Source organism: Manis pentadactyla, chromosome 3 (assembly GCF_030020395.1).
Source record: "Manis pentadactyla isolate mManPen7 chromosome 3, mManPen7.hap1, whole genome shotgun sequence".
In the NCBI taxonomy this organism is placed as follows: Eukaryota; Metazoa; Chordata; class Mammalia; order Pholidota; family Manidae; genus Manis; species Manis pentadactyla.
The window spans coordinates 221,698,094-221,710,864 of record NC_080021.1 but is presented as its reverse complement, the minus strand read 5'-3'; the positions used below and the strand labels follow the sequence as shown (position 1 = coordinate 221,710,864).

Genomic DNA, 12,771 nt, shown 5'->3' with positions numbered 1-12,771 from the left:
AACATAAGAGGAAGTCCTCCTGTAGGTAGACCACAGCCGGGTTTCATCTGCACAGTTGTCTACACTGGGTCTCCGTCTGCTGCCTTTCAGGCTAGAAACCGTACCTCAGCTCTCCTGGGCCTTGGGCCTGCCAGCCTCCATGATCACATGCACCAGTGTATATACCATTTTCATCATGAAGTATAGTGTCAACTGCAAGTTCTGTGTTTTTGTTTTCTGAGGATGCTATTTATCAAACTGAGGCAGTTCCCCTATTCCTGCTTTTCAGAGTTTTATCATGAATGGGTATTGGATTTTATAAAATACTTTTTCTGCATTTATTGATAAGATTTTGTGATTTTTTCTTTATCCTATTAATATGGTAGATTACACTGACTTATGAATGTTGAATCAGCCTTGCATTCCTGGAATAAACACCACATGGTTATGGTATATAATATATAGAGGCACATGCACACACACACGCGCGCGCACACACACACCCTATTGGTTCTGATATTGATGATACAGACTGATACAGTACTGCCAACAAAACTGATCGGACTGCCTGACACACAGATTGCCAACACTGAGATAACAGAGACAACAGAAGTATCTGACAAAGATTTTTAAACAGCCATGATAAAAAACGCTTCAAAGAGAAATTATGTACACACTTGAAACACATGAAAAGATAGAAAGTCTCAAGAAAGAAACAGTATCAGCAAACAAAAGGCAAAGAACCAAATGGAAAGCTGAGAACTAAAAAACCACAGTAATCAAATTAAACTCATTGGAAAAAACACAACAACAGAATGGGGGCACAGAGAAAACAATCAGTGAACAGTAAAAGAGAACACGAGAAATTACCCCATCTGAAAAACAGTGAGAAAAGGCTTAAAAAAAAAAAGGGCAGGAAAAATCCAGAAGAGTCTCAAGAGCCTGTGGGACTATAACAAAAATCTAATAACGTTCATGGCAACAGAGTAGCAGAGTACAGGAAAACGAGGAGAAAGCTAAGAAGTGCTCAAAGAAATAATGGATGAAAATTTCCCAAATTTGGAAGAGATATAAATCTACACACTCAAGAAACTAAGAGATACCAAGTAGCATAAACCCAAAGAAATCCACAAGACATATCATAGTCAAACTTAGGAAAACTAAAAATAAATTTAAAAATTTTAAAGTGGCAAGAGATAAATGATACCTGACTTATAGGGAGGATACCTTACTTATCAGGTGCTATAAGAAAAGAACCGTGTACCCAGACACCTGCATCCATCAATCCTTCGGGAAGGAAGGGGAAATCAAGACAATCTCATCGTAAAAACTAGAGAAATTAGGAGAATTTGTCACCAGGAAATCTATCCTAAGATAATGGCTGATGAAATTTCTCTAAACAGAAAGGAAATGATGAAAAAAGGAATTGTTGACCATGAGGAAGGAGGAAAGAATGAAAGACTAAAAATAGGGGTAAATAGACTTTTTTGCCCTTTTGAGTTTTCTAAATTATGTCTGACGGTGAAAGCAAAACTGTAACACACTCTGATGTGGTTCTGAACATGTGTAGAGGAAGTGCTCACGATGACTGCGTTATAAACGGGGAGGGCAGAGAGACGTAAAGGCAAGGGTTACATGACCCACTTGAACTGCTAGATGATGACACCAGAAGATTGAAATAAGTTTTATCAATATCTTTTTAAAGTTGGTTCTTTGAAAAAAAATCAGTTCAATTAACATATCCCTAGCAATACAGACCGAGAGAAAATGAGAGACGGCACAAATTAGCAATATCAGGAATGAAACAGGGCCTCTCACTAAAGGCCCAGCAAACTTCAAAAGGTTAGTAAGCAAATACTACACAGAACTCTACAAACATTTGACAACACGGACCAATTTCTCAAAAAACACAAACTACCACAATACACCCAATATAAAACAGATAAATTTAATAGTACTATAATTACTAAGAGAAGGGAAATTATAACTTTAACACTCCCCCCCCCAAAAAAAGGGATAGACCTATTTATCAATGGAATAGAATTGATATGATCTAGAAATAACCCCCTACACTTAACGATCAGTTGATTTTTAGACAAGGGTACCAAGACAATTCAATGGGGAGAGAGCAGTTTCCAACAGATGGTGCTGGGACAATCTGATACCCATGAAAGAATAATGCTGGACCCCTACGTCATACTATACACAAAAACTAAATCAAAATGGGTCACAGACCAAAATACAAGGGCAAAAACTAGAAAACTCTTGGAAGAAAACACAGGAGCAAATCTTCGCTGCTTTGGATTAGGTAATGGGGTCTTAAATACAAGACCAAAAGCACAAGTGGTGAAAAGGAAAATAGAAAAACTGGACTTCAAAATAAACATTTGTACTTCAAGTGACACCATCAAGAAAGTGAAAAGACAACCCATAAAATGAGAGAAAATATTTGCAAATCATATATCTGATAGGGTTCTAGTATCCACGCTATATAAAGAAATCTTACAGGGCAACAGTAAAATGACAATCCAATTTTAAAATGGGCAAGGGATCTGAATACACATTTCTCCAAAGACATATAAATGGTGTAACAAGCACAAAGAAAATGCTCAACATCACAAGTCACTAGGGAAATCCAAATCAAAGCCAAAATGAAATACCACTTCACTTCATGGTTGGTGGGTTACAATTAAAATTAATAATTTTAATTTAATTTTACTAGGATGGTCAAAATTCAAAAGACAGACAATAACAAGAGTTGATGAGGATGTGGGGAATTCGGAGCCCCTGTGCATTGCTGATGGGAATGCAAAATGTTGCAGCCACTTTGGAAACCAGCCTGGTGGTCCCTCCAAAGGGTAAACGTGGGAGTGACTGTATACGGTCCAGCAATGTTCCTCCTCAGTACAGACCTAAGAGAAGGGAAAACATGTTCCACATGGAACCATATACACAGGCGTACAAGTAATGCAAAAAAGTGGAAACAACCCCAAAGTCCAACTGATGAAATATAAACAATATATGATATATCCGAACAATGGAATCATATTTGATAACAAAACTGAGGAAATACTGAGACTTGCTATAATGTCGGTGAACCTTAGAAACACAAAGGCCCACATATTTTATGATTCTACTTACATGAAATGTCTGGAATAGACTAATATATAGAAACAGAACTGTATCTGTGGTTGCCAGGGGCTGGCAGAATGAAGCAGTGGGGTGGGTGACTGCTAATGGATACATGGTTTCCTTTCTGGTTGAGAAAAATCTTCCATAATTACAAAATGGTGATGGTTATACAACCCTGTGAACATAGAAAGACCATTTAACTGTATGCTTTAAAGTGGTGAATTTTATGCAATGTGAATGATATCCCAAAAAAAGTATTTGGAAAAAAATTCCATAAAATAAATCTCTAGACCCAGATTGCAGAATCTACCAAATATTTAAAGAGAATTAACACCACTTACACACAATTCCTCTAGAAAATAGAAGAGGAGGAATTATTTCCCAATGCATTTTATAAAGTTTGCTTTACCCTGATACTAAAATGAAAGACAGTACAAAAAAAGAAAATTCCAGACAAAAAGCACTCATGAATATAGACATAGGTATCCTTAATAAAATATTAGCAAGTAAAATTAAACAACATATATAAAGAATTATATACCATGATGATTTGGTGTTTACTCCAGGAATATAAGGCTGGTTCAATATTCACAAGTCAATGTAATCCCCCATATTTATAAGCTAAAGAAAAAAAATCACAAAATCTTATCAATGCAGAAAAAGTATTTTATAAAATTCAACACCAATTCATGATAAAAGTTCTCAGGAAAATTGGAATAGGAGAACTGCTTCAATTTGATAAACAGCATCCACAAAAAACAAAAACTTGCAGCTGACACTACACTTAACAGTGAAAATGGAATCCTTTTACCCTCAGATCGGGAGCACAAAAAGTGTGTCTGCTCTCACCACTCTCATTCATGCAATACTGGAAATGTTAGCCGTGCAATAAAGCAAGGAAAGGAAATAAAAGGCATATATATCAGAAAAGAAGAAATAAGCTGTTTCTCTTGCAGAGGACATGTTTTTTCTGGGCTAAAAAATTCTCCTAGAACTCCTAGAACTAATAAGTGAGTTCAGCAAGTTCACAGGATATAAGATCAACATACAAAAATAGATTGTATTTCTAACAAAACATATGCTGAACTTGCGTGCTGAAAACTACAAATTATCATTAAGGAAATTAAAGATAGTCTAAATAAATAGAGAGATATAATATGTTCATGAATTGGAAGATACAACATAGTAAAGATACAATTCTTGCTAATGCAATAAAATGGGAGGAATCATCTACCTGACTCACGAGATCTGTTATTTAGCTGTAGTAATGAAGACTGTGTGGCGGTGGCAGAGGGATGGACACACAGCTTACTGGAAGAGAAGCAGACCCACAAAGATATGTGCAACTTATTTTTGGCAAAAGATTTGCCTGACCGAGTCAGTGTCCGTGCGCTGGCTGTGACGCACGCTGTTCGCAGGTTGTCGCCCTGTACCCTGGAGGGAACAGGTAAATAATACAGGGAATCTCTCTGTATCATTTCTTACAACTGCATGTGAGCCTAAATTATCTCGAATAAAAAGTTCACCTTAAAAAAGCCGATTCCCATTTCTCCCTGCGATGGCCCCACACTGCCCTGCTCCACCACGCGGGGGACGCTCCAAGAAGTGCCAGCAGCACCCGTGCCCTCACTTCCACACGGCCCTCTCCCTCAACCTGCATTCTAGGGTTCTCTCCCACCACCGAAACCGCTCTTGCCACGCTTACCAACCCCCTCCTGACCTCCCAGCAACATCTGGCCTGGCTGAGCCCTTTCCTGAAAGCTTGGTCTCTCTGCCTGGCTCCTCCCTCCTACCCGGCTTCTGAACGGTGGAATTCCCACACCAGCCAAAGGCTGCCTCTCCACCGACACCATCCTCTTCCGTCATTTCAAACAGCACCTGCAGCCTCAAATCCACAGCCTTGCTGTCCCCCCTGCACTCCGTAAGCGTCCGACTGTCTACTCAGCATCTCCACTCAGAGGAAATAGTGAACAGGCACCCAAACCTTCACCGGCCCACAGCAGAGCTCGTGGGCCCAGCGCCGCTCCCCCCTGGAACAGAGCTCGGCCCCACCCTGCTCCCAGCCCGCCCCTTCTTCCCCAGGCCCTCGCGTCGCCTCCTTTGGGCATCTTTCTCTTGCACTGCCCCCCCAGCAGTGAGCAGGTCCCGTCTGCACTCGTTTCAAAACAGAGCCTTTGCGCCTGTGTATCTGAACACCCTTTCCTCAAGTCTTTGGGTCAAGTACGTGTAAATACGCAAAATCAAACGTACATTGTCATGAACCAATACCGTGTACCTCCCAGTATCTCTCTGAATATAGTCACGCCCCTGGATGAAAATCTGAATAAGTCCCATGACTTTCCTGATAACCACTGGGTAACAGAAAGTTCTACAATCACTTCAAGTAGCAAACAAGTCTCACTCCAGTAATTAAGTGTCCAGTGCCAGCCGGTAATAAAACTGTTGAACATACTTTACACTGGGAATAGCTGCCGTCCCCGGCTGGCCTGCCTTCAGTGGGAGGGAGGCGTGGCCCTCTCTGCCCTCCATGCCTGGCATTGTTCCTTCCTCCTCAGCCGCCGGGCTGCTGGCCCCAATGCTAGCAACACTGGGAAAGGGAAGGGGACACAGGCAAGTTCTTCCACGTGATGCCCTCCAGAGGTGAGGTCTCTCTGGCCCGGACAGGAATTTACAGCACACTCATCCCCACGGCCCATCTGTGGGCTCCCCGAGACCCTGTGTGACTTCGCTTACTTTTCAAAATGCAAGCAAGCCACTCTCCCCCTGCCCACCACCGCCAGATTTAGCAGTCTGCTCTGAACAGATGTTCCCTGTGAGACCCCATTATGCCCCTGGCAGATTTTAAAAGTGCCCCTGGCTGCCCATTCTCCCCAGCCACAGCTGGCCCCCCAAGAGGCTCTCCCTTGGCCCTGCTGCAGGCCAGCAATTCCTGCCCCTGCCATCCAGCAGCTGCCTGGGTCTCCACACCCAGGGAACACATCTCAGCAGCCACAAAAGCCCCCCTCACTGGGTCGAAGGCAAGGGGCAGGCTCTCCCTCCAAAGAATCCTCTTCAAAACTCCTGTCTGCCCTCCAACAAACAGCCCTGTAACCCCTTGGTCTGGAGCATGGAGCCCACCAGTTCCTGGCCACTTGCTCTGGTACCAGCCTCACAGCTCACCAGCTTCCTGGTGCCTCGCCAAACCTCCAAGGCCCAGTCCTGCGGCACCTGCATACTGGGCTTCTGCACCTCACCAGGCCCTGTGTTCCAGGCTCCTAACTTGCCCCTCCCTGCCCCTCATCCTCCTCATTTTCTTCATGGCACCCTGCATGGCTGAGCCCCTGCTCACCACCGAACGGGCCCGGCACCAGTAGGTTCCCTCCCGACCAGTGCCTCCTGCCCAGCCCTCCACCCCCGACAGGGCACAGACCCATGAGTCTGAGTCACCTGGGCTGCTGGCCAAGCCCCGGTGGACACTGAGGGCTGCACAGACCTGCCTGCGCAGCCATCACTGGGGTGGGGCCGGCAGGGATGCAGCCAGCCCAGACCTATTTTTAGGGTCTGTCTTTGTGGAAATTGTTCCTTGATCGCTGTAGGGAGAGAACAGTCAAACTCCTCGCCACCGCCTTTGTCCCTCGTTCCCAGTTCCCACTACCAGACAGAGCCCTCCAGAGGGGGGCCGGCTCAGCAGACCTTGGGCAGCTTTCCTTAACCCCTCATCTGCCATCTGCCTGCCTGATGAACATTCACCGAACACTTGCTGGATGCCTGGCCCCGAGATCACCTGTGTCTCCGTGCGCTCACCCAGGGGCACAAAGCAGAGGGTCCCACTTCGTCTCTTTCCTCCCATGCAGCACCATGACCCCAGCACACAGCTGCAGGGGGCCTGGGGCCCAAAGCCCACCCTCAGTGTACAAGCTACATTTCAAAGAGAAGTACCTGTGCCCCAGGGTGCCCCACTCACAGCACCCAGGTAGAACATACCCTCTAGCTGCACAGAACAGCAGTCCAACGGCTATCCTCCCAGCCAAACCTTCTAGAGTTCCTGGCTCATGTGCGCCTCCCAGGGCCCTGAAGGACCGATGGACGTGGCCACCAAGAAGAGCCTCGGGTGAGGGGAGGCGGGAGTGAGAGGAATTGCCAGGAACCCCACAGTGCCTTATTCTCAACTCCTGTCACAGGCACCAAAACCAGCCTGCCCTGTGTCACCAAGACAGGCTGGCACCCTGACGGGAGTGAGAAGATCAAAGAGGAAACAGCAACAGACAGTCTCAGCGGGAAGGAAACAAATGTCCGAGACACAGGCTCCTGCCCCAGGCATCCCAGCACAATCAGAGCTGCTTCCTCGAGACCAGGCTAAGTGCAGCCCTACCCCCACCCTGCTCCCCACTACCCCCACCAGGCAACCTGGGTCCCCTCCCCTGGAAGAGGCCAGCAGAGGGCGTGCAGCTAAAAGCCAACAGCAAGTGGCCACCCGCCTTAGGGCCCAGGGCAACTTCTTCAGCTCCTGCCCCTGCCTCACCAGCTGCGCATGGGGTCCCGGGGAGGACTGTGACTTAGCAGGGACAGGCCTGACGTGCAGCGAGCTCGCACTGAGCTCAGTGCCACCACCCTCGCCCTCGAGCTGGACCATTTCTGGAAGCACCTTTGCTGGCCTCCACCCCTTGGCCATCAGCTTCACCTTCACAGGAGAAGCTGTCCTGGAGACTCCAGCATCCGGTCGAGAGTCTGAGCTGGGAATGACCGCCTGGACCCTCTGGCGGGAAGGAGGGAGGGAACGGCCCTGCATTTCACCCAGGGCTGGGCAGAGGGCTTGGGTCAGAAGTGGGGCCCACCCGCAGGCCCAGAGGCGCTGCTCACGCTGTAGAGAATGTCGGCCCAGCCCTCCATGGTGATGCACTGGAACACGGTCAGGATGGCAAACAGGATGTTGTCAAAGTTGGTGATGCCAAAGTTGGGTCCCGGCCAGTACTCCCGGCACTCGGTGCCACCCTCGCACAGCCGGGCTGGGGCCTCCTTGCCGCAGGGGAAGTCGCCCACTGGCTCTGCATCTGGGAGGAGAAGGAACACAGACCCTGAGCCCAGGAACACCAAGTTCTCCCATCGCCACAGGTGGGAGGAATCAGCCGCCGAGGGAAACCCACCCTCAGCTGCCACCGCCCCTCCGTGCACCTGCGCTGGCTCTCCCCACTCTACAATTCGCCCCATCTGATCCGCGTGCTCAGGAACTACCGGCCAACCTCTCCCCCTCCACTGGGACCCACCTGGCACCATTTAAACACACTCAGGACTCATTCACTCAAAATCAAAAACCACTCCTAACATCCGGTTCATCTGCCGTGACCAGCTGGGTCTCGTCTCCCCCTCGCGGCTGAGCCGCCTCCAGGGTTCTCCAGGCACGCGGTCTGCCTGTCACTCAGCAGCCAGCACCAGACGGCCTAGCGCACGGCAGGCCCGGGGCTCCCCAGCCCGGTCGGCTCAGAGCCACCCAGCATGTGCCCGGAAGACTGGGGGCCTCACTGCACTGGCCGCTGCTCCTCAGCCGCAGCCTAGCGAGCAGCCGGGCCCCACAGAGGGATGGCAGAGAAGCCAGGAGCCAGAGCTGACAGGCCTCTCGAGCAAGACGGCTACCCTGACCCCCAAAGTCCTAGTGAAAGGGTGGAAAACTCTTCCAGAATGTCATTTCCTCCCTCCCCACCCTCGACAGAGTCTCTCCTCTCTCCCTTGTCTCAACAGCACCGCCATGACCTCCAGCACAGTGAGGACTGGACGGGCCATCCTGAGCCTTCACTTTGCTCTTGACTTTGAAGAGAAGGCTTTCAAGACTTACAACATTTGCAGGCATTTATGGAGTTTAAGAAAATTCCCTTTATTTCCAGCTGGGTACAAGGCATTTTTTGTCATGAGTGATTTAGATTTAAGTAAAAGCTTTCTCTGCATCTATTGTCTAGTATGTTTCCACTCAAGCCGCAGGCCTGAGCTCAGCCCTGACTCTACTTTCTCTTACGCTCCACAACCAACCTCCCAAAAATCCTCTTGGCCCAGCGGGCCTCACGGCAAGGCACACCTGACCCTGACCCGCGCTGGCCTCTCCCGGCTCAGCTGGACTGGCCGCCACCCCACCCCCAGGATTGGGAGGACCCCCCACTCAGCCCAGAGTGCCCACAACAGCCACGTTCCCGAAGCCTCTGCTGTCCCACTTCTCACTCCCGCCATTTCACCCGTAGCCACGAAGCCCACGTGGTTCCCGTTCTCGGGCCCCTCGCCCCGGCCCTTTGCGTGCGCTGTCCCTTGTCTCCAGCCAGGTGGCCACTTTGTCCCTCCCACCACATTCAGACCACTGCCCAGCTGTCCCCTTGGCAGAGGGGCCTCACTCAGTGACGTGGGCTCCCAAATGCTTCTATTTCACCCTTTTACTTTCCTTCCTAGAAGTCACTACCTCCCAATTCTTTTACTGTGAGTATGCTTATGCATTCATGCCTACAGGGTTACTGTGCCCCCAAGGGAGGCATAGGGCCCCCTCTTTGTCCGGCACCGAGAGGCACCCCTATCCCCGAATGAAGCATCCATGGTCCCCCTCTGAGCCCGAGGGTTGCTGCTAGGCCTCACCTGTGCTGTTGGGGAAACAGGCCTTGTGGAATTTGCCCATGTAGAACTCCAGGCCGATGATGGCGAACATGAGGATGGCGAAGAAGAGCAGCAGCCCGATCTGCAGGAGTGGGGCCATGGCCTTCATGATGGACTTGAGCACCACCTGCAGGCCTGGGGTGGGGTGGGCGGGTCAGAGGGCGGCCTGGGGGGCTGAGAGCCCCCGAGCAGATCTGTGGACCTAGGGATGGGGCAGGGCCCTGACAGGGAGAGGCAGCAGATTCCGGATGCCAAGAGCAGGCGCAGCTGGCAGGGAGGAGCAGGGGGCCCCTGCAGACGCGCTGCGTCAGGGCAGGTGAAGCACGGCCCTGGGCAGAGGGGCTGAGCCCGGGACCCCACCTCCAGCCGGGCCCCAGCTCTTGGACACAGACCTGAGCCTCCACCCGGCAGGGTCTCGGCTCGGAGCAGGGGCCTCAGGGTCACATTCCCAGGCTTCTGCCCACCCATGCCCTGAGGAAAGCCTAACACCAAACTTCCACTGGACTGGAGGGGCAGGGCCAGGGGTCACGGGCTCACAAGGTCAGCCGGCCATCCTCCCCCATGCTTGGGTCCTTGCACACCCCACCGAGGGGCGTGTCTTTGCCCAGCCTCAGTTCCCAAGGGCCTGCACAGTCCGGAACCAAGACAGGTGGTCCTCGGCAGCCTGTGGACATCTTCGCAGGTGTCCTGCCCCCCCTCCACCCCAACCTCAGTCAGCATCTCATCTGTGCTTTGAGCCCAGAGCAGCAGCGCCAGGAATGCTTGAGGGTGTGACAAGCTGCACAGCCTCCACCTAGGGAAGCCAAGTCAGGGGGAACAGCAGCGTCGCCGCTGGGCTCTCACAGAGACAGGGCAGCCAGGGAGGCCTGCCCCTCCCTTCCTTGCGCCTGGGTGTCTGGGATCAGGGGCAGCAAGCTCAGGGCACCACAGCCAGAGGGCCCACTGGCTGGGGCTTAGCGTGGCCGTGGGGCCAGGGGGTCAGCACTCCAGGTGGGCCCGGGCCCATGACTCCTGCCACACTCACTCGGAATCCCGGACACCAGCTTCAGGGGCCTCAGCACGCGCACAGCCCGCAGCGTCCGCAGGTCAAAGTCGGTGCCCGCAGTGGCAAGGATCCTGCGGGGGCAGAAGAGGGAGCAGGGTCTCCTCTGCAAGAGGGCAGCACACCCCTCCCTCCACCGGCACGCTCTCTCCGAGCAGTGGCGCCGCTGTGCTGTCCCTGCTGCCCCAGCTCAGGGCCGGCACAGGTGGGGAGGCAGGGGCTGAGCTCAGGGTCCTTCCCAGGATGCCGGCCGTGGGGTTCCCCAGCACCACCACCCTCCAGTCCTGGGGCATCGCCTCTGAGAGGACACCTGGCCTCTGGCCACCACCCAGCCTTGTCTGTCCAGAAGATGAGCCCAAGCTGAACCGTGTCCCTAAACAGCCCCAGGCGCACTCCAAGCTGCCTCAGGAGGCACGGTGTGTGCGGGCACAGGAGGGAAACAGGGCTGGTGGGGCCGGAACAGGCGCCAGGTCCTGCCCTTCCTCGCCTTATCTCAGGGGCACATGCGCGTGAGGCACGGGACAGGTAGAACAGAGGGTCCAGAGGGCTCAGGAGGACCAGGGCCATCGGTCCACTCGCACAGAATACACTCCAACGCCACTGCAACATTCAAAGACAAAACAAAGGTCCACCAGCCTCTTAGCACATGGCACGATGCCCAGCTCTCTTCACACCGAACACATCTCAGGTGTCCCTCCCGGTCTCCCCACTGCCCAGTCCCCAGCCCTCTCTAGCTTCGTCCAACTAGCCTGTCACCCCCACAGCCCCACCAAGATGCTGTGTCAAGGATTCTTTGAGACAATTCCAAGGTTAGGTCTCTAAAGATCCCTTCTTTGGTCCTTTAGGCCCCTCCCCACTCCCCAGGAGCTCCCCAGGTCCTGCCTGCCACCTTTGCCTCGTCTACCAGACTCAAAAATGGGGTGCCCTGGCCCCTGCATACAGGGGCTCCCATAGCTTTGAATAGTAGTGTGTGCTTATTATCCTAAACTTACAGCTTTAACTCAAATCTGGGACTTTGGGCTCGTAAGTCCAACTGCCTTTTTAACATTTCCATTTAGGTATTTAAAAAAGAATACAAAAACATACAAGTAAAGGACTCTTTTTTGTAATTCTTTAGTGTAAGTGTTAAAACTGACTTTTTAAAAGAAGCTCAGAGTGATGGGAAATGAAAGGATGCCATGGTGAGTAAGGGCTTTGGCCTATTCCCAGTCTTGCTCCGTTCTCAGCAGCTCCCCTGCTCCGTGGAAAGTGCTGCTCAGCTGTTACCTAAGCCAAAGCCGAGGCTCGTCCGACCCCTCTTACACTCCACATCCAGGTCACCAATGGTCCTGCTGGCTCCACTTTCAAAATGTATCCTGGACTCGTGGTGAGGAAGGCTTTGTGCCCCCTGCTCTAAATATAGAACAGTGAGGAATAAAATTTGAGATGGAGCTGGGGTCAAAAACAAATAAAACTCCAGGGAAAAAGAGAAGAAGGGCAGTAAGAGTACCTCCTGTTCACATGAGGAAATCCAATGCTAAGAGAGACATTCAACAACTATTAGAAGGTTAATTTTGTTCAGATGAAATCAACAAATTAAGAAAAAACCAGGCAGAAACAGGTAGATTTTTTAAAGCTCGCTAGAAGTCTTGGCAATAAATAGCTTTTGAAATAATATCAATAAGGAATCATACTACAGGCTGGAGACATGGGTTAAGAGTATTAACGGTTTAAAGAGTACTAAGGAACCCACCCACAGACACCAGGAAGCCGAAGGCAAAAAATGAGAGAAGTTAAACAATATGAAGATTAAATCAAATATCCAATACACATCATATGTGAGCTCCAGAGGACGGGGACAGAGGGCAAAGGGAGACAGCAACATCTGGTGAGACAGCAGGTAAGAAATCTTCAGAATTAAAGACCTGAGGTTTCAAATCTAAAGCGCAGTGCCGATCAGATAAAATATGTCCAATTACAGACAGTGTGAGGGACTGCAGAATATCAGTATTAAAAAGTCTTAAGTGTTTCCA

At 50.5% G+C, this 12,771-nt stretch overlaps 1 protein-coding gene across 1 annotated transcript in view; it reads right to left on the bottom strand.

Moving 5' to 3' along the window:
• Positions 1 to 12,771, bottom strand: part of CACNA1B (calcium voltage-gated channel subunit alpha1 B) — a 195,566-nt gene that overhangs the window by 131,612 nt on the left and 51,183 nt on the right. Inside the window, exons 4-6 of the mRNA XM_036900695.2 lie at positions 10,742 to 10,833; positions 9,700 to 9,852; positions 7,951 to 8,141 (exon numbers count right to left, since the gene is read on the bottom strand). Coding sequence (XP_036756590.2) covers positions 7,951 to 8,141; positions 9,700 to 9,852; positions 10,742 to 10,833 — 436 coding nt within the window. The remainder of the gene's footprint in view (positions 1 to 7,950; positions 8,142 to 9,699; positions 9,853 to 10,741; positions 10,834 to 12,771) is intronic.